Source organism: Salmo trutta, chromosome 14, assembly GCF_901001165.1.
Source record: "Salmo trutta chromosome 14, fSalTru1.1, whole genome shotgun sequence".
Classification (NCBI taxonomy): Eukaryota; Metazoa; Chordata; class Actinopteri; order Salmoniformes; family Salmonidae; genus Salmo; species Salmo trutta.
The window spans coordinates 79,374,910-79,397,972 of record NC_042970.1 but is presented as its reverse complement, the minus strand read 5'-3'; the positions used below and the strand labels follow the sequence as shown (position 1 = coordinate 79,397,972).

General features: G+C 41.9%; 1 protein-coding gene across 1 annotated transcript in view; it reads right to left on the bottom strand.

Moving 5' to 3' along the window:
* The window catches only part of LOC115147528 (ligand-dependent corepressor-like), a 72,266-nt gene that overhangs the window by 33,558 nt on the left and 15,645 nt on the right, over positions 1 to 23,063 (bottom strand). Inside the window, 1 exon segment of the mRNA XM_029689763.1 lies at positions 4,112 to 4,177. Coding sequence (XP_029545623.1) covers positions 4,112 to 4,177 — 66 coding nt within the window.

Below are 23,063 nucleotides of genomic sequence, written 5' to 3'. Positions count from 1 at the left end.
GGGGTGATAAGACAGAGAGAGAGGGGGATGAGAGAGAGAGAGGATAAGAGAGAGAGAGAGAGAGGGGGATGAGAGAGGGAGAGGTAGACAAGAGAGAGAGGGAGAGAGGGAGATAAGAGGAGGGGATGAGAGAGAGAGAGAGATAAAAGAGATTGAGAAAGGGGGATAAGAGAGATAGATAGAGAGAGGGGGATAAGAGAGAGAGGGGGATAAGAGCGAGAGAGGGGGATAAGAGCGAGAGAGGGGGATAAGAGCGAGAGAGGGGGATAAGAGAGAGAGGGGGTAAGAGAGAGAGAGAGGGGGATAAGAGAGAGAGAGAGGGGGATAAGAGAGCGAGAGAGGGGGATAAGAGAGCGAGAGAGGGGGATAAGAGAGAGAGAGAGGGGGATAAGAGAGAGAGAGAGGGGGATAAGAGAGAGAGAGAGGGGGATAAGAGAGAGAGAGAGGGGGATAAGAGAGAGAGAGAGGGGGATAAGAGAGAGAGAGGGGGATAAGAGAGAGAGAGGGGGATAAGAGAGAGAGAGGGGGATGATAGAGAGAAAGAGGGAGAGAGATAAAAGAGCGCACTAGTGACTCCTGTGGCGGGCTGGGAGCAGTGCAGGCTGACCAGGTCTCCAGGTGTACGGTGTTTCCTCCAACACAGTGGTGCGGCTGGCTTCCGGGTTGAGGGAATTGTGTCAAGAAGTTGCCGCGATGAGAGAAGACTGTAACTACCAATTGGATACCACAAAATTGGGGAGAAAAAGGTGTATAAAAAAACAATATATATACAAATAAATGAAGAAAGAGGGGGATGAGAGATAGAGAGAGAGAGAGAGAGAGAGAGGGGGAGGATTAATAATCTAAGAAAGAAGAGAAACAACAGCCTTGGAGACGTTCCGTCTCTCGTGAGCGAGAGGAAGGGGCGGAGCGAGGGAGAGGCGTCGTCAACGTGGCCACTTTATAGCGACGACGACCGTATGAACTCTGTGTCTGGGTCGTTGCCATGGAGCTATGCTTCCTTTAACCATCACTTCAACCCACACTGCTACTGAGAGAGAGATACTTTTTTGTCTTACATTAATGAGACATCCTCATTATACTAAAACCACCACATTTACCCCCCCCCCCCCACCAGAACCTCAACACAATACCATTACACAGTACAAGACAATACAGTACACAATCCAATCCTTACAAATGAGAGATATAAATATGTTTCACCTTTTATATTTATTATATTTCTGCTATTGACTGTTGCCATTTTATTGTTGTTTTTATTATTTGCTACCATTTTATACTATTCTTCATTATTTTATTACAATGTATATTGTATACATTGCTGCTTTGGCAATATTGATGCAATGTTTTTCATGCCAATAAAGCAGCTTGAATTTGAGAGAGAGAGAGAGTTCCATCACAGCAGTAATATAGTGACCTTTCACCACAAGAAAAGGGCAAACCAGTGAAGAACAAACACCATTGTAAATACACCCATTTTTATGTTTATTTATTTTACCTTTTGTACTTTAACCATTTGCACATTATTACAACACTGTATATTTACATAATATGACATTTGAAAAAAAAATATCTATATTTTTTTACTTCTGTGAGTTTAATATTCACTGTTAATTTTGATTGTTGATTATCTACTTCCCTTGCTTTGGCAACATAAACACATGTTTCCCATGCCAATAAAGCCCTTCAATTGAATCTAGTCCTACACTAGGGAGTGACACAACTCAATTTGAAGGAATTCAATGGGAATGATACAATTCCACTTGATGCTGTGAGTTCTGTACATTATATCGTGTTGCTAAGTTCACTTCTCTTTTTACCCATGGTGTGTCAAAAGGTCAAAGGTGAGTGAGTGGGCCCCCGTGGTTCCAGTAGTTACAATAGCCCTGGGAAAGAGCCAATTAGCTACCGTCCAACAGCTAGCATGACCCCCCCACCCTGCTGCACTCAACTGGGAGAGAGAGAGAGAGGGTGCGTGTGCGTTTGCTGTGTGGTTGAATGAGCGAAGAGGAAGACTCTTCTGAAAAATTTGAAAAATGTCTGATGATGGTGGAGGATGTGTCACATGACGTTAGGTGGCCATATTGACCTTGTTTCCTAGGGTTTAGAGAGAGAAGGGGTCTGTTTGTGTAACAGACCCCACAGAGTCCCAGGACAGCAACACAATTAGACCCAACCAAATCATGAGAAAACAAAAAGATTACTACTTGACACATTGGAAAGATTTTTTTTTTAAACAGAGCAAACTAGAATGCTATTTGGCCCTAAACAGAGAGTACACAGTGGCAGAATACCTGACCACTGTGACTGGCACAAAATGAAGGAAAGCTTTGACTATGTACAGACTCAGTGAGCATAGCCTTGCTATTGAGAAAGGCGCCATAGGCAGACCTGGCTCTCAAGAGAAGACAGGCTATGTGCACACTGCCCACAAAATGAGATAGAAACTGAGCTGCACTTCCTAACCTCCTGCCCAATGTATGACCATATTAGAGACACATATTTCCCTCAGATTAAAGACCCACAAAGAATTTGAAAACAAATACAATTTTAATAAACTCCCATATCTATTGGGTGAAATGTCAGTTTGCCATCCCAGCAGCAAGATTTGTGACCTGTTGCCACAAGAAAAGGGCAACCAGTGAAGAACAAACACCATTGTAAATACAACCCATATTTATGTTTATTTATTTTACCTTTTGTACTAACTATTTACACATCATTACAACACTGTATATATACACATAATGACATTTAAAATGTCTTTATTCTTTTTGAACTTTTGTAAGTGTAATGTTTACTGATCATTTTTTATTGTTTATTATCTACTTCACATATGTTTCCCATGCCAATAAAGCCCCTTAAATTGAATTGAGAGAGAGAGAGAGAGAGAGAGGATAGAGAGCTCTGGCTGGCTAGGTTGAGGGGCTGCATAATTTGACATTTGATTATCCTGACCCACACACTCTCTTTGTGTTAGAAGTAATGTGTATTGAAGCAGTCCAGCTGCATGCTTGTTGCGATGATGCACAAGGTGTTGTTGTCGTCGTCGTCTTTGGGTAATTTGAGGGGTTGTAATTCCATTCAGGAAACTAAACATTTAGAACTCTTTTCAGCTCCTGAGTTTGATATATTAATAATATATTGTAACATATATTAAGAGTTTGATATATTAATAATATATTGTAACATATATTTACATTTTAGTCATTTAGCAGACACTCTTATCCAGAGCGACTTACAGTAGTGAATGCATGCATTTTTTTTGTACTGGCCCCCCGTGGGAATCGAACCCACAACCCTGGCGTTGCACACACCATGCTGGAGTTGCAAACACCATGCTCTACCAACTGAGCCACAAGAGTTTGATGTATTAATAATATATTGTAACATATATTAAGAGTTTGATATATTAATAATATATTGTAACATATATTAAGAGTTTGATATATTAATAATATATTATAACATATATTAAGAGTTTGATATATTAATAATATATTGTAACATATATTAAGAGTTTGATATATTAATAATATATTGTAACATATATTAAGAGTTTGATATATTAATAATATATTGTAACATATATTAAGAGTTTGATATATTAATAATATATTATAACATATATTAAGAGTTTGATATATTAATAATATATTGTAAGGTCAGAGGTTAACACCGGCTTAGGAGATCTTATACGTTTTGTTCTATGAGATAATATCAGTTAGTTAACATGACCTTTACGATGTATGAAGCCTTTATGTGCTTTATTTGCTTATTTGAAAACATTAATGCTTCAAAATTCCCTAAAAAGTGACGTTTGCTGATGAAGATTATCTCATAGAACAAAACGTAGACGATCTCCTAAGCCGGTGTTAACCTCTGACCTTATTTTTGGCATTTATCTATAAACCCTACAAAAAATATATATATATCATTTCCCCATAGTCTTTGTCCAACGAGCCATGGCGGAGTTAGTGCCTACAAAAAGATGCCATTACTATTGATCTCTATGGGCCCTGGGCCTGTGGGTGAAAAGCAGTGCACTAGATGGAGAATAGGGTGCCATTTGGGACACTGTTATGGAAGTAGTCAGAGAGGGAATGCTTACCTTGAAAAAGGGTAATATCTTTGACTAGTCCCGGCCCGAACAGCCCTTCCAAAATGCTTTCAAACCCTGCAGGGAAGACAGAGAGAACAACTAAATACAGGATTCAGGTTTGTAGAAGACGGGGAGCAAGGTGCACTGGCTCATTTCCACTTACAGTTCTACAGACAGACCCCACCCCCCCCCACACACACACACACACACACCTTGGCTTTAATTTTCTTTTCTTAAAAGCAAATCCCTTCTTTACCTAATATAACACTGTTAGCTAATGTCACTCACTTTTTATTAACTGTAAATACTGGATTCAGCTGTTGCTTGGCAACCCTGTGAAGTAACGCAAATACATATTGCAGTTTCCTCCGCCCCACACGTCCTTCTTTTCTTCCCTCCTCCCCCTCCCTCTCCTCCACCTCTTCCTCCCTCCCCCCTCTCCTCCCCACACTCTCTCTAAAAGGAAAGAGGAGGAGAGGAGAAGAGGAGAAGAAACGGCTTGGTGAAAAAGCTGGAGTGCAGATGGGTATAAGAGGTTTAGGGGGGTTGGAGTAGAGAGGTGGGGGTGGCATGGTGTTTGCGAGGGAGTGAGAAAGAGGGAAGAGGAAGGAAGGGAGAGCGGGGGTAACTCGACGGGAGGTTTTGTCCTTCAAGTCAAGCCTACTGTGATGCCAAAGGAAATGCAGGCAGATCAATACCACTTAAAATAAAAGTAGCTCGGTCTCCCTACCTCTCTTTCGCCTTTGCTCTCCCTCTCTCTTTCCTCTTTGCTCTCACTCTCTCTACTTCGCTCTCTTTCTCTCTCCCCCTCTCCTCTCCATGCAGGTTAAGAGGTAGAGCTGCTGCTAAGAGGGAGATTAAACTAGCTTTTGGGAACAAGTTAAGCTTAACCCTGGCTGTTATACATCCAGATCTGGACAACGGTTTTTAAGGTGGGGGGGGGGGGGGGGAGTGGTTATTAGCTCCTGCAGAAGAAGCAGCTGTTCTTCCTGGGGTCCACAAACAACACAAGTAACAAAACACTGATACACAAGGACAGCCACACACATTGAAAATACAACCATCTAGAAACACCACAACTAAAACAGTGTCATTAATAATAGTACAAACAACACAACTAAAACAATGTAATCAATAATAGTACAAACAACACAACTGAAACAATGTCATCATAAGAGTACAAACAACACAACTAAAACAATGTCATCATAAGATTACAAACACCACAACTAATATAAAGAATGTGTGTGTGTCTGTGTGTGTGTGTGTGTGCTCACAGTCCCCACCACTGCATGAAATGTTGAATATTTTTGTCCAGGTCATGTTGCTGTTTGTTTGAGTAATTAGAGATAGAAGGGAGTTCCGTGTGATCATGGCTCTGTGTAATAATGTGTTGCTGTTTGTTTGAGTAATTAGAGATAGAAGGACGTTCCGTGTGATCATGGCTCTGTGTAATAATGTGTTGCTGTTTGTTTGAGTAATTAGAGATAGAAGGACGTTCCGTGTGATCATGGCTCTGTGTAATAATGTGTTGCTGTTTGTTTGAGTAGTGGATGTCACAGATGCAACACCATTGCTATTGGATGTCACAGATCCAACACCATTGCTATTGGATGTCACAGATCCAACACCATTGCCAGTGGATGTCACAGATCCAACACCATTGCTATTGGATGTCACAGATCCAACACCATTGCTATTGTATGTCACAGATCCAACACCATTGCTATTGGATGTCACAGAACCAACACCATTGCTAGTGGATGTCACAGATCCAACACCATTGCTATTGGATGTCACAGATCCAACACCATTGCTATGCACTCTAGTTGGTTGAGTGGTAACCTGGGTCATATTGCTCTCTCATGTAAACTTCATGCCTGATTACAAAGAACACTTCCTTTGATAACTCAAAACCAACACTTCAAATAATATTTTACGCAAACCCACAACCCTAATGTTGCAAGCACCATGCCCTACCAACTGAGCCACATAGGGCCTAGAGAGAATCAAATCAAAGTTTATTTGTCACGTGCGCCGAATACAACAGGTGTAGTAGACCTTACAGTGAAATGCTTACTTACAGGCTCTAACCAATAGTGCAAAAAATGTATTAGAAGTCCAGCCAAACATGAGCATGTCCTTCTGTTCAGTTCCACACCAGATGAAATAACCTAAGATACGGAGGCTAAAATGGAAGGCACAGATCAAGACCTGTTTACCACAACTAAGACATAGGACAGCCATACATACTGACGTAAACAAACCACAGTTTGGGGTTTCTGAAGTGCCGGTTTGATTGAACACCAGCCCAAATGTATGTATGTAAGTCCAAATGACCTCTATCATATTGAAGCTGTAGAAAAACTGTAATCAATACTATATTATTTCCATTCTATGATAGAAGCTATCTGTGGTAGTGCTCCTACTCTGCTCTGTCAGGCTGGCAACTCACCCATTCAGAGTAAACTAAAATACACACAATCTCTTTCTCTCTCCCTCTCCACACACACACACACACACACACACACACACACACACACACACACACACACACACACACACACACACACACACACACACACACACACACAGGAAAATAAACAACATCTCCTCCACATCCAGGGAGGAATATAACAAGTCCCCATGAAGGCAATCAATTAGAGTCCAGGGAATGGAGTTACACACACAAGCATACACCATGCAGCAAAAGACCTGCTCTAATTATCAAATCAAATTTATTTATATAGCCCTTCTTACATCAGCTGATATCTCAAAGTGCTGTACAGAAACCCAGCCCGAAACCCCAAACAGCAAGCAATGCAGGTGTAGAAGCACGGTGGCTAGGAAAAACTCCCTAGAAAGGCCAAAACCCAATTATGTTATTATACTTTAGAGGAGGAGAAGAAGGGAAGACAGGGAAAAATGGAGGTGGAGAGAGAGAGACACACAGACACACAGACACACAGACAGACAGACAGACAGACAGACAGACAGACAGACAGACAGACAGACAGACAGACAGACAGACAGACAGACAGACAGACAGACAGACAGACAGACAGACAGACAGACAGACAGACAGACAGACAGACAGACAGACAGACAGACAGACAGACAGACAGACAGACAGACAGACAGACAGACAGACACAGACAGACAGACAGACAGACAGACAGACAGACAGACAGACAGACAGACAGACAGAGAAAGAGACAGACAGAGAAAGAGACAGACAGACAGAGAGAGAGCGAAAGAGACAGAGAGAAGTTAGTTAACTTCTGCAGGACTTAGTTCTTATTGTCATAGCCAGAGGATCATACTAAACAGACAGATCAGCATCTCACTAAACCTTCTCTGAACTGAGAACCTAGCAGATCAAAAGAGTGCAGAAGATTTGGGGGGCGCTACACTGTGACAGACAAGGGTGTCACTCCTTTTTTATTCCTCATTTCTTTTCTCCCGTTTTTCTATCACACCATCCTTCCTCTCCTCTCTCCCTCGGAAGCCTTTAATAGAGGGGCCGTGAATCTCAGGGTGGTGAACAACAGTCTTAACGAGAACTGAATCAATAACAATTATAGATGTGGCAAAGTAGGAGAGCAAGGGTGAGTTAAGGAAGGGAGGACAGGGGAAAGAGGGAGGGTGGTTAAATTTGTTCCAATTCCCACTAAAGCTCCAAGTTATTTAAAGAGAAGTAGAGAGAGAAGTAGAGAGAGAGAGAGAGAGAGAGAGAGAGAGAGAGAGAGAGAGAGAGAGAGAGAGAGAGAGAGAGAGAGATGCACCACAGGTAACTTCAACAAAGCTGTGAACAATCTGAGAGACAAGACAAGGCAAGAAGGGCCTTCTACGCCATCAAAAGGAACATAACATTTGACGTCTTGCTCCCAGACAAACTAAATAACTTCTTTGCTCGCTTTGAGGACAATACAGTGCCACTGACACGGCATGCTACCAAAACCTGTGGGCTCTCCTTCACCACGGCCAATGTGAGTAAAACATTTAACTGTGTTAACCCTCGCAAGGCTGCCAGCCCAGACGGCATCCCTAACCGCGTCCTCAGAGCATGCGCAGACCAGCTGGCTGGTGTGTTTACGGACATATTCAATCAATCCTTATCCCAGTCTGCTGTTCCCACATGCTTCAAGAGGGCCACCATTGTTCCTGTTCCCAAGAAAGCTAAGGTAACTGAGATAATGACTACTGCCCTGTAGCACTCACTTCTGTCATCATGAAATGCTTTGAGAGACTAGTCAAGGACCATATCACCTCCACCCTACCTGACAGCCTAGACCCACTCCAATTTGCTTACCGCCCCAATAGGTCCACAGACGACGCAATTGCAATCACACTGCACACTGCCCTAACCCATCTGGACAAGACGAATACCTATGTAAGAATGCTGTTCATTGACTACAGCTCAGCATTTAACACCATAGTACCCTCCAAACTTGTCATCAAGCTCGAGACCCTGGGTCTCGACCCGGCCCTGTGCAACTGGGTCCTGGACTTCCTGACGGGCCGCCCCCAGGTGGTGAGGGTAGGAAACAACATCTCCACCCCGCTGATCCTCAACACTGGGGCCCCACAAGGGTGTGTTCTGAGCCCTCTCCTGTACTTCCTGTTCACCCATGACTGCGTGGCCATGCACGCATCCAACTCAATCATCAAGTTTGCAGACGACACTACAGTGGTTGGCTTGATTACCAACAATGACGAGATGGCCTACAGGGAGGTGGTGAGGGCCCTCGGAGTGTGGTGTCAGGAAAATAACCTCGCACTCAATGTTAACAAAACAAAGGAGATGATTGTGGACTTCAGGAAACAGCAGAGGGAGCACCCCCCCTTTTAAGTTCCTCGGCGTACAACATCACGGACAAACTGAAATGGTCCTCCAACACAGACAGCGTGGTGAAGAAGGTGCAACAGCGCCTCTTGAACCTCAGGAGGCTGAAGAAATGTGGATTGTCACCGAAAACACACAAACTGTTACAGATGCAAAATCGAGAGCATCCTGTCTGGCTGTATCACCGCCTGGTACGGCAACTGCTCCGCCCACAACCGTAAGGCTCTCCAGAGGGTAGTGAGGTCTGCACAACGCATCACCGGGGGCAAACTACCTGTCCTCCAGGACACCTACACCACCCGATGTCACAGGAAGGCCAAAAAGATCATCAAGGAGAACAACCACCCGAGCCACTGCCTGTTCACCCCGCTATCATCCAGAAGGTGAGGTCAGTACAGGTGCATCAAAGCTGGGACCGAGAGACTGAAAAACAGCTTCTATCTCAAGGCCCTCAGACATCACTAGCATTGAGTGGCTGCTGCCAACATACTGACTCAAATCTCTAGCCACTTTAATAATTAAAAATTGGATGTAATAAATGCATCACTAATCACTTTAAACAATGCCACTTTATATAATGTTTACATACCCTACATTACTCATCCCATATGTATATACTGTACTCTATATCTATACCATCTACTGCATCTGGCCTATGCCGTTCGGCCATCGCTCATTCATATATCTTTATGTACATTTTCTTATTCATTCCTTTACACTTGTGTGTATAAGGTAGTGTTGTGAAATTGTTAGATTACTTGTTAGATGTTACTGCACAGTCGGAACTAGAAGCACAAGCATTTTGCTACACTCGCGTTAACATCTGCTAATCATGTGTATGTGACCAATAAAATTTGATATGGTCAAATCCGGAAACTATCATTTCGAAAACAAAACGTTTATTCTTTCAGTGAAATACGGAACCGTTCCGTATTTTATCAAACGGGTGGCATCCATAAGTCTAAATATTGCTGTTACATTGCACAACCTTCAATGTTATGTCATAACTAAGTATAATTCTGGCAAATTAGTTCGCAACGAGCCAGGGGCCCCAAACTGTTGCATATACACTGACTCTGTGTGCAATGAACGCAACAGAAGTGGCACAATTTCTCTAGTTAATATTGCCTGCTAAAATATATTTATTTTAACTAAATATGCAGGTTTAAAAATATATACTTCTGTGCATATAAAAGAAACTGTGTTTTTTTCTTGAATGCGCATTTGTTAAATCATCATCCGTTTGGCGAAGTAGGCTGTGATTTGATGATAAATTAACAGGCACCACATTGATTATATGCAACGCAGGACAAGCTAGTTAACCTAGTAATATCATCAACCATCTGTAGTTAACTAGTGATTATGTGAAGATTGATTGTTTTTTATAAGATAAGTTTAATGCTAGCTAGCAACTTACCTTGGCTCCTTGCTGCACTCGCGTAACAGCTGGTCAGCCTGCCACACAGTTTCCTCGTGGAATGCAATGTAATCGGCATCCAAAAATGCTGATCACCGATTGTTATGAAAACTTTAAATCGTCCCTAATTATTCGGCCATGCCTATTAATAGGTCGACCTCTAATTTCTCTATGGAGCAGCAAACTAGAGAGGAAATACAGGACCATTTCTTTATGGAGCAACTAACTAGAGAGGAAATACAGGACCATTTCTTTATTTATGGAGCAACAAACTAGAGAGGAAATACAGGACCATTTCTTTATGGAGCAACTAACTAGAGAGGAAATACAGGACCATTTCTTTATGGAGCAACAAAAGAGAGAGGAAATACAGGACCATTTCTTTATGGAGCAACAAACTAGAGAGGAAATACAGGACCATTTCTTTATGGAGCAACAAACTAGAGAGGAAATACAGGACCATTTCTTTATGGAGCAACTAACTAGAGAGGAAATACAGGACCATTTCTTTATGGAGCAACTAACTAGAGAGGAAATAAGGGACCATTTCTTTATGGAGCAGCAAACTAGAGAGGAAATACAGGACCATTTCTTTATGGAGCAACAAACTAGAGAGGAAATACAGGACCATTTCTTTATGGAGCAACAAACTAGAGAGGAAATACAGGACCATTTCTTTATGGAGCAACAAACTAGAGAGGAAATACAGGACCATTTCTTTATGGAGCAACTAACTAGAGAGGAAATAAGGGACCATTTCTTTATGGAGCAGCAAACTAGAGAGGAAATACAGGACCATTTCTTTAAGGAGCAACAAACTAGAGAGGAAATACAGGACCATTTCTTTATGGAGCAACTAACTAGAGAGGAAATACAGGACCATTTCTTTATGGAGCAACAAAATAGAGAGGAAATACAGGACCATTTCTTTATGGAGCAACAAACTAGAGAGGAAATACAGGACCATTTCTTTATGGAGCAACAAACTAGAGAGGAAATACAGGACCATTTCTTTATGGAGCAACAAACTAGAGAGGAAATACAGGACCATTTCTTTATGGAGCAACAAAATAGAGAGGAAATACAGGACCATTTCTTTAAGGAGCAACAAACTAGAGAGGAAATACAGGACCATTTCTTTATGGAGCAACAAACTAGAGAGGAAATACAGGACCATTTCTTTATGGAGCAACAAACTAGAGAGGAAATACAGGACCATTTCTTTATGGAGCAACAAACTAGAGAGGAAATACAGGACCATTTATTTATGGAGCAGCAAACTAGAGAGGAAATACAGGACCATTTCTTTATGGAGCAACTAACTAGAAAGGAAATACAGGACCATTTCTTTATGGAGCAACAAACTAGAGAGGAAATACAGGACCATTTCTTTATGGAGCAACAAACTAGAGAGGAAATACAGGACCATTTCTTTATGGAGCAACAAAATAGAGAGGAAATACAGGACCATTTCTTTTATTTTCTTCTTAAAAGAGATGGCGCAAACTTAATAAAGCATATCGCCTGAAAAAGAAACATGTTTTTTGTTTTTTTAACTGTCACAGAATAGAGAAAAAGCTACCTACAGCTGGGGCTGATAAATTTTGCTCTTCCCCACAACACACAAACAGTAGCCCCTTTGTCAATCGACAAGGTCGTCAAAACTATCAATGGAAAAACTAATTCAAAACTCCTTCAAAACCATCTCTGTTCATAAAATGGTAAGCATGTACCGCTTATTTCAGCCATCAGAGTCCATTCACTTTAGATGGTTCTATAACCATAACTTCTCAGAACCTTCTCCTTCTAAAGTCCATTTATTCTCATTCTGGAGAATTCCTGACAATAGGGTCAATACATTACGGAATGTTAGATTAGTACGGAGCCACAATGCACAGCGAGGATTCCACAGAATATCAGAAGTATGACCTTGCCCTTAGTGTAGACCATGGTCAGGTAGCTTCGCATTCACTCACAAAAACCCTCAATACACCTTTTTAAAAGTAGTAATTGCAGTCCTTTTCCAAAGCATGTTCCTCCTTTCTGTTTGGGGAATAGAGGATGGAGGCATTGAATCTGTAGAAACTGTAGAATCTCATAGAATCTTTAGAATCTCATAGAAAACTGTAGAATCACTAGAATCACTAGAATCACCATTGTACTGTTTTTTGTTCATTCAGCACCTTGGGCTCACTCAGAGACGTTGCGATTCATCGCCGCGGGCGGAACAGAACGGAGGACACCCTTCTGTCGATGTTTAGCTGCGGCGCCAGGCGAGGAAGTGGTCGACGGGGTCATGGGTATTTTACCCAAACATTTCAGAGATGGCAAGGCGAGCAGGCGGGAGAAAACGGTTGGGGATTTGAGATGTGTGAAATGTGTGGACATCCAACTCTTTCTATTGAAAACTGACAGCAACACATAACACTAGCAATAACTACAGAGATGGGGGGGTTATCAATTCAGAGAATACCCCCAAAACTTCAACACAATAACAGAATATTAAACAGAGTTTATGGTCAACGTTTGGCAGAGATATAGGTCTATAAAATATACAACTAAATGATACTCAATGCAAAGCTTTAGGGGGAAAAGCAGGACACTTTCAAAGGTAGCAAGGTTGAGAAGTAGTGGGTTAATTTCAGCTGTGTTGCCTGACCAGACAGAGTTATTTTTTACATTTAACCTTTATTTAACTAGGTAAGTCAGTTAAGAACAAATTCTTGTTTACAATGATGGCCTACAAAGATTGAACAATCTAACTCCTAAATTGAGAACAACATTATTTTAGAACACCCACAATGTGACTGCCAATACCATGTCACTCTTAATCACTAACGCCCACACACTCCAAAATCCTGAGCGACACGGTGAGCTGATCAGGAACAAAGGAGGAGTTAAGAAAGAAAGGAAAATAAAACAATGAATACTAATTGTAAAAAAAAAAAAAAAATACATGTTTTCTATTCTAGGTGAGAGAAAAGTAGGATTTATACATAATGATAATTGTTTTTCATAATGAATCAGATGTGTTTTGTATGCCAGACCGCGAGCGAAGCCACAGAATGTACACCAAATTAGTTTTTTCTGTCATTAATTTAAAATGTCCCTTGAAATTACCAATTGGATATGACAATAGAGGTAAAAAAAGGGGTCATTTTTTTTATGTCCATTGAAAGACAAAACTGATTGTGATTGACAATGGAGGGTTTTGCACATAACACATCTAATATTGCAACAACTGCTTTTTAAGGTGCTCTAAGTTGTTTTAGAACATTCTACAATGTTGCTTAGTGACACCAGACTGGATCGTTCCAGATCTATGAATTAGACCCACCCTCTATTCCTCCTTTCTCTTTCCGTCTTCAGCTCCTTCATAAACACTTCACCACTCATTTTGATTTGTTATATTTGGCCGGTAAAGGAAAATTTTAAGTTTATTAGGAGCAAAATGTATTTAAAATAGTTCCTCAAAAGCTCAAAATCTAAGAGAATGACAAACTATTACACACACACACACACACCTACACACACACACACACACACACACACACACACACACACATCCCAAAAATCTAAATCAAATCACATTTACTTATAAAGCCCTTTTAACATCATTAGATGTAACAAAGTGCTATACAGATCCCAGGCTCCATCTAACAACAGAGAACAGTGTTTGAGTGGGAGCTGTGCAGACAGCATTAGTTACACTGAGAGACTGGGTTAAACAACCTCATTTAACATTCTCTTGACCCACATTTAGACTGTATAAAAGCACCGTCTGTCCAAGAAAATGACAGAGAGGGGGAAAGAGAAAGAGCGAGTGGGGGAGAGAGAGACAGAGAGAAAGAAAGGGGAAAGAGAGAGAGCGTAGTAGCAGTAGTAGTAGTAGTAGTAGTAGTAGTAGTAAAGTAGCAGCAGTAGTAGTAGTAGTAGTAGTAAAGTAGTAGTAGTAGTAGTAGTAGTAGTAAAGTAGCAGCAGTAGTAGTAGTAGTAGTAGCAGTAGTAGTAAAGTAGCAGCAGTAGTAGTAGTAGTAGCAGTAAAGTAGCAGCAGCAGTAGTAGTAGTAGTAGTAGTAGTAGTAGTAGCAGTAGTAGTAGCAGTAGCAGCAGTAGTAGTAGTACCAGCAGTAGTAGTAGTAGCAGCAGTAGTAGTAGTAGCAGCAGTAGTAGTAGTAGTAGCAGTAGTAGCAGCAACAGAAGTAGTAGCAGCAGAAGTAGTAGTAGTAGTAGTAGTAGCAGCAGTAGTAAAGTAGCAGCAGTAGTAGTAGTAGCAGTAAAGTAGCAGCAGCAGCAGAAGTAGTAGCAGCAGCAGAAGTAGTAGTAGTAGCAGTAGCAGCAGTAGTAGCAGTAGCAGCAGTAGTAGCAGCAGTAGTAGTAGTAGTAGCAGCAGTAAACTAGCAGCAGTAGTAGTAGTAGCAGTAGTAGCAGCAGTAGTAGCAGCAGTAGTAGTAGTAGCAGCAGTAAACTAGCAGCAGTAGTAACAGCAGCAGTAGTAACAGTAGCAGTAGTAGTAGTATTAACAACAGCAGTTGTAGTAGCAGCAGCAATAGTAGTTGTAGTAGCAGCAGTAGTAGTAGCAGCAGTAGTAGTAACAGCAGCAGTAACAGCAGCAGTAGTTGTAGCAGCAATAGTAGTAGTAGTAGCAGTAGCAGCAATAGTAGTAGTAGTAGCAGCAATAGTAGTAGTAGCAGTAGTAGTAGTAGCAGTAGTAGTAGTAGTAGTAGTAGCAGTAGTAGTAGTAGTAGCAGCAATAGTAGTAGTAGCAGCAGTAGTAGTAGCAGCAATAGTAGTAGTAGCAGCAGTAGTAGCAGCAGCAAAAGTAGTAGTAGTAGTAGTAGTAGTAGTAGTAGTAGTAGTAGTAGTAGTAGTAGCAGCAGTAGTAGTAGTAGTAGTAGTAGTAGCAGCAGTAGTAGTAGGAGCAGCAGCAGCAGCAGCAGTACTGGAGAGCAGAAGTACATCCAATTTAGGCTGGCAGGACCTTGGCCACCCAGGGGAGCTTTCAGTCAGTCAACAATCCCCAAATACATCCAGGAGTACAGGAGGGGCCATATTCAGCTCTATAGGCTGATATAATGCTGATGGATATGTATTAATTGATAAATGTGGGGGGGTTAAGCTTTTATTTTATTATTTTATTGTGATTAAAGACAGAGGAAAGGCTTGACTTGGATACTAAGCACCAAATATATACAGCCATCTCCCCAGACAACTTCCTACAATACTCTGTCATGGCTTTTGGGATGCGGGATGCACCAGCCACTTTCCAACGACTGGTTAGCTCCGTATTAGCTGCCGTTCCCCATTGTAGTGCCTACCTTGATGATTTAGTGATTTATTCGTCTGAGTGGACAGATCATGTTAATTCTCTAAGGGTAGTATGTGAACGTTTGGCAGCTGCTTCTCTAACCCTGAACTTGGCAAAGTGCGAGTTAGGTAACAGTGGCCTTCCCAATCTCGGCAAAGAGGTCAGCCATGGACAGGTGCGTCCTGTTGATGCCAAGGTCTTGGCCAACCTACCACCAGACGAGAGCTACGCCGCTTTTTAGGGATGGCTGGCTAATTTCTCTGCGGTATTTGCTCCATTGACCGATTTGCTCAGTCCGGCTAGATTGTTTGAGTGGTCCCCTGATTGTCAGGCAGCTTTTGATACTGCTAAAGCACTCTAATGTAATACCCCTGTACTTGCTGCTCCGGACTTTGAACCACCGTTTAAACTTGAGGTAGATGCTAGTGCCAGAGGTGCTGGTGCTGTTCTACTGCAGCAGGACAAGAGTGGACTGGATCATCCTGTGTTATTTTTCACAGAAATGTAACAAATGTCAGGCTAACTATGCAACCATCGAGCAAGAAGCTCTAGCTTTGTTGTTAGCTCTGAAATACTTTGAAGTATATATTGGTTCCAGTGCCCTACCAGTGATAGTATATACTGACCATAACCCCTTAGTGTTTCTCCACCGTATGTACAACCAGAACCAGCGCCTTATGCGTTGGCCGCTTATTGTGCAGAATTATCATTTGGAGCTCTGCCACAAAAAAGGTTCTGATAATGTACTGGCAGATGCTTTGTCTCGTGTTTAAAAATGTATGGTTTTTGTATGTCTCGTTAGGTTGCCTTTGCTCGTTGAACTTGTTGGTATTCGTTGTAAATACTTTGGTCGCAATCCTTAAAGGGTTGCTCTTTTAAGGGTGGGAGTGTTACGGATACAGGTATCCTGTGTGTGTTTGTTTTCTCTCCTTCTGTCCTAGTCACAGGTGGCAGTCATCAGTCGCCAATCAGTCGCCAATCTGAAGACACACCTGCTCCTTTTCCCTTACCCAATCACATCCCCTTTCCCTTGGTTTAAAAGAAACCCAATCAGTTGTCTCTGGAGCTCTCTTTTGTTTTTGCGCCTACGTCTCACACTGTCCATTATCATGTGAGTATGTATTGCTGTTTGTTTGTTGGGGATACCAAGACAAGTCGTTCATGGGCATACATTACCCGTAGGAATACTGTATCTAAGTACCCTAGTTAGAACTGGGCAGACCACCCACTGTATTTTATTGGTTAGTTAGCTAGCTGTTCATGAAGCAGGTAAGACTAGCTTAGTTTAAAAATATATATATTTATTAGTTCTTTCCTTGGGTCCAGCTCAGCACTCCCCACCCCTCACCGTGTGTTTGAACAATAAACCTTAAGTGTTTGACGGTAGGTTTAGGTTGTCTGTTGTTTTTAGTTCTCACTGTTCCTTTTCACTGTTATGATTTGCATGAGATATGTTATGGGTCTCGTTTCCATCCCCCCTAGACTGCAGGGCCAAAGGGGTTCGTAACAATTACTATAAAGCCGAACACTCACAGGGGCTTCACAGACAGATGTGTAACATCTAGATCAGGTTATTTCGAGAAGAGAGAACTCCTAAACAATAGTCTATCTAGTATCTACGTATCTACGCTTATCCCTCCCATAGCAGGCATTATCATATTTTTGAGGGAGAAGGTTTAGAGGTTAAACCTCTTTTAGGGCACGTGCTCTGCTTTGACGACACACACACACACACACACACACACACACACACACACGGAGAAGGAGAGGCCACGTGGGTTACTGACATTCCTGAGGAGATTTAAGTGTAGGATGAGATGATACAGGGAGGGGCGGTCGGACACACAAAAGGCTGTTCTGTTTACAGTAATAAAGCTGTATTCAGGTGGCTGGGTTGTGAGGCTAGCATAAGGAGAAGTCAGGAGAGCCTCAGAGGACAGGAATAATCTACCCTCTTCCGTTTCTTCCATCTGGAGCGCTGTCTATGAATTTGAGAGAGTGGTTACCTTTCCCTAACCCCATCTCTCAGCTGTATACCCTAGTGGTAGAAAGAGAAGATTTACACTATTGACAACTGAATACTTCGGGTCTATACAACGCAACAACTACTGAACAATACTAAGAATGTTCTGATTCATTCTCTTAGCCTACTTCTTGAAGACACCTTTCCTCAGAAGGATTTCACATACAGATGTAGGATCTTCATTTGATCACCGTTCTGTTGCTGAGACTGTTCCTGCACAGCAGGAAATGCAAACGTGTAGCGTATTCGTGGTTTAAAAAGGCCTCTGACATTTTAAAGTGGAAATTGCAAACTTTAGACTTGATTTGCCCTAATGTAAAATGTATCAACCCCTACAAGGAATGTCCATTAATTATAACCCACATAATAATGAACATTTCATGTAGCTGCAGGATTATTTTCCTCCTGTAGCAAACTAACTCAAATGAAGAATCTACATCTGTAGATTTCACTGGTATATGAAACCAAACACAACAGCCAAATATCACAGTGCAACGAACAGAATATAATGGAGACCACCTCTGAAAGAGAACTGAACAGGAAAAATAGCGAAAAAGGCGGCAATCGAGCTCCTTGACACAATGGTGAGCCGAACCGACAGAAAGCCACACAAATATAGATATTATTATACACAAATGGCACCCCATTCCCTATGTAGTGCACTACATTTGACCAGGGTCCATAGGGCTAGTATGTAACGTAGCGCTCTACATACGGTAACATTTGGGACGCAGCCGTGAGCTCTCCCCTTTTACAAGTTAAAAAAAGATGGAGTCGAATGTCTCTTTGTGAATGTAAGGTTTCTATACCGTTTTCTTATTGTCAGTTACACTGGGAGATAGAATGGTTCAATTCATCAACAGTGCAATGCTAGAAGAGAATGTTTTCCTTTAGCTTGCTTACGGCTAAAAGGTACAATGCAAGAAGAGAATGTTTTCCTTTAGCTTGCTTACGGCTAAAAGGTACAATGCTAGAAGAGAATGTTTTCCTTTAGCTTGCTTACGGCTAAAAGGTACAATGCTAGGTGATACAGACACATTGTGGAACCTGTCAGAGACTTGTGACAAAGAAATGTGAAGCTTCACAGAAAATAACAATATATATCATATGAAAGAGGGGAGAGATATGGAGGGAGAGAAAGATGGAGGGAGAGAAAGATGGAGGGAGAGTGAGGGAGGGAGAGAAAGAGAGACAGAATAAGCAACTCGAAGGTATGGTTTTTAGTCAATTTCACTAGCTAAGAATGAAGCTATAATTGTAGGAGATTTGGAAATGGAAGACGGCATTTTGAATGGGCCTCTAATCCCGCCTGAAGCCAGGGTGGGTAAATTGCACTGTGTGTTGATACCGCTGTGTGTGTGTGTGTGTGTGTGTCAGCAGTGGAGCATCCAGAGAAAAGAGAAAAGCCCAAGAATTAAAACATCTGCATTTAAATTCCACAGACACACAGCCACCAGGGATGCTGATAGGTGAGAGGCAGATAGAGAACACTAGGGCATTAACCATCACATGGACCGTCACATGTATGGATTTCCTTGTAACCCTGCGAACGCAACATTTATACACTTTAAACTATTGTAAGTTAGTTTGACAACTTCAGGCTAGTTTTTTTTATTAGCATTTCATTGAATGTATTGGTTTGATAAATAGGTCAGTGTGGTCTTCTATTGAGAGAGAAAGGAGACATTCATTCCATCCAATGATCACGTGATTCAGCTTTTAGGTTTCACATCGTCTTGAGAAATATGGAGAGATGAGCAGAATCATCACCATTAACCTTCTACACACACACACACACACACACACACACGCAAAGAACGTGCCAGTTTGGACATAGAAATGTGCTCACATTCTCCGCCTCCCAAAACAAAGGAAGCCATGACAAACCGTCACAAAGACACACATACTGTATGCTTTCTCACTTCTGCTCTTCTCTCCTCTTATCATATGTTTTTCACATGAAGTTGCTAATTGTCATTAGCCAGACAAAGACATCATTCCCAGGCAGGGAGATCCTTGCAGACTGGCAGACAGGCAGGGGAACTAATGCACTACACACAAATATTTTTAGAACTAACACATGATAGACCAGAGTCTGTAATTTGGGTACAGAAAAATTGTATGGAGATCAAATGTTTAATCGATGAGAAAAAAATCTATTTCTGCCAAAATCGATTTTGCGCCTTCTCCTCACTGCCGGCCACTGGGCTTCCTCTCATCACCATATTTGGTAGTGAGTGGAAACGCCAACAGGATGCTTCAGATGTACACATCCGGTGAAACATCTGGCTCATTGTTCTGTGCTACAGCTGCTAAGAGGACCGAAATCCCCCTCTTTCAATCTCTTCCTGTCCGTTTATCTACTTTCTCTCTCTACTTTCTTTCACAAAATTATAAACACAAACTACTTTAGAAGTATAACATAATAGTCGACCCTTAACTCTGAACAACATAAAAAATATATGAAATCACAGAGTCACTCTAGCAATTACAAACACAAAGCTATAAACACACAAACACAAGCACACGCACACACAGAGAGAGAACCCTAAGTTAGATAATGTACCTCCAATTTGGCCAAAGTGGCTGTTAGTGAGGGGTCATTACGTGTTTTGAGAGGTTGGAGGCTTTTAGTCACAAAGGAATAATGGCTGTATTAAACCATCTAGTTCCCCTGCTAGAAGAAACCCTGTGTTTTACCAGAAGACTGGAGAGTCCAGGTCTCAATTAGAAAGGCTCAGTAAAGACAGTAAAGCCTTTCAACCTGACCCAGAGAGGGAGGGAGAGTGAAGGAGAAAGGAGAGAGGGAAAATGTGAGTGAGTGAAAGAAAGAAGACAATGCTAGCCAGAAAAAAATCCCAAATTCCAGTGAGGGAGGTGTGTGCATTGGGTGGGGGATATGATATACAAAGACATAGATGCCGTTTATTTAAATACGACAACAACCAATTAAAGCCTGACTGGGATTAAGACTCATCATCAGCATACAGGCCTTTAGTTAAAAAACGTGTGGTCTGAAAGACTGTTTACTAGGCCTCTTCTGTAACGCCCTGGCCATAGAGAGGGGTTTTTGTTCTTTATTTTGGTTAGGCCAGGGTGTTACATTGGGTGGGCGTTCTGTTCTTTTTTCTAGGTTGGTTTGTTTCGTTGATTTTGGCCGTGTGGCTTCCAATCAGGCACAGCTGTAGTTTGTTGTTGCTGATTGGGAGTCACACATAAGTAGCCTGTTTTTCCTTTGGGTTTTGTGGGTAATTGTATTTTCTGTTTAGTTTTGTACCTAGCAGAACTGTAGGCTGTCGTTCTTTTTTCGTGTTTGTTTATAGTGTTTCTATTAATTAAATATTTAATATGAATACACATCCTCCGCTGCACCTTGGTCTCCTACTTTCACCGACGACAGCCGTTACATCTTCAGGGATTCAGCATGGGATTTGAGATGCCTCTCTGCCAGTCACCGTCAGCAAACAGAACGAAACACTGTGTGTGCGGGCGTGTTTGTGTGTGAGTGTCGGCCTCAAACATAAACAAAAATATGTTTCATCCATATATCCATCATTTGGACATGTGTTATTGTTATTCACAGGTGGAACACAACCCCCACAACATCCTATGACTTGTGAGAAAGAACACAACCCCCACAACATCCTATGACTTGTGAGAAAGAACAATGAACACTATTTTACTACAGAGTCAGCTAGGGTAGTATGCAGTCTAAGGCTAAGCAACATCACTTTACACACACACACACACACACACACTAGGGATGTGCATGGCTATTCAAATATACACGTGACATTGTTACATACAAGGATATACAGTGCCTTCAGAAAGTATTCACATCCACATTTTGTGTTACAGTCTGACTTTAAAATTGATTTCGTTTACATTTTGTGTCATCGGCCAACACACAATACCCCATAATGTCAAAGTGGAATTATGTTTTTAGAAATGTTTACAAATTCATTTCAAATGAAATGACAGCTGTAATCGCCGCCAAAGGTGATCCTAGCATGTACTGTATTGACTCAGGGGTGTGAATACTTATGTAAATGAGATTTCTGTATTTCATTTAATACATTTGCAAAGAAATTCTAAAAACATTCCATTATGGGCCACTGTGTGTAGATGGGTAGAGAGAAACAAATCTATTCAATCCATGTTGAGTTCAGGCTGTAACAACACAATGTGGAATAAGTCACGGGGTATGAACACTTTCTGAAGGCACTGTACCGTGACATTTCAAAGGATTCCTTTAATAAAACAACAAGCGTTCCTTTTAAAGATGAACGCCCCGGAAGAATACCGGCAGCCGCCTGGCAGCCTTCACCGTGTGTAGCGTGTTGTTTACGTTGGCCAACCAACGCGTCAGAGAGGCTCAACGTGTAGCAAGTGGAGTGAGAGTTCACGAACGCAATGCAAGATGGAATAAAATTGACAGAATTCAAAGTTAGCGAAATGAGAAAGAGTAGGCTACAACGACGGTAGTTTTATCTGAATGGGGCTGGGGAGAAAGTGCAGCGTGTGGCCTCAATTAGCTAGCTAGCTTCTCTAGACCAGTGCTCCTAACCTTTTAACGGTTACTGTACCACCAACTGAATGTTGCTCTGCCCGGATCACCACTCATGTACATTTCACCAGCAGGCCTGTGGTCTCATCAGTCTTCTCAAGTACCCCCTGTGGATAGGCCAAGTACCCCCAGGGGTCCTGGTATCCCCGGTTGGGAACCACTGTTCTAGGCTACTCCAGTCAAGACAGGCACTGTTATATGGGATGCTAAATAACATCGTTGCTGCTACAACTTAGCAAGTCTTAGCTATGAGCCGTGTTGCCTTGGCTAACGTTACTTTGTCGTTCTGTCTCTCTCTCCCCCTCTGTCTGCTCAGATTGCTCCCATCCCACACACACTGACCCCCCAATGCTGCAATAGAGCGCCAGCCTCTCTCCCCCTCTGTCTGCTCAGATTGCTCCCATCCCACACACACTGACCCCCCAATGCTGCAATAGAGCACCAGCCTCTCTCCTCACAAAGCAGTGCTCAGGTTTAAAACTGAAGTAAAACAACAAAAAACATGCTCATATTTTTTTGTTTTTTTTTAAACAATGTATTTTGAACATCCTATACTATTGGAATAGTGCATGATGAAATAACCCCCATCCATAACACACAAACAATACTCTAAATGCAAGCCAGAAGCCAGGCGGAGCAGACCGGCTGCTTTAGAAAACAGACAAATACATTCCTCAAACATTGGAGGATATTAAGGTGGAGAGAAAATCCCCAAATTCCTGTGAAATTCCTGTTTGAAATAAGAGCGGTGAAAGGCCACGCAGCTTTAAGGAAAACCCTGTGATGAGCACATCATCTGAA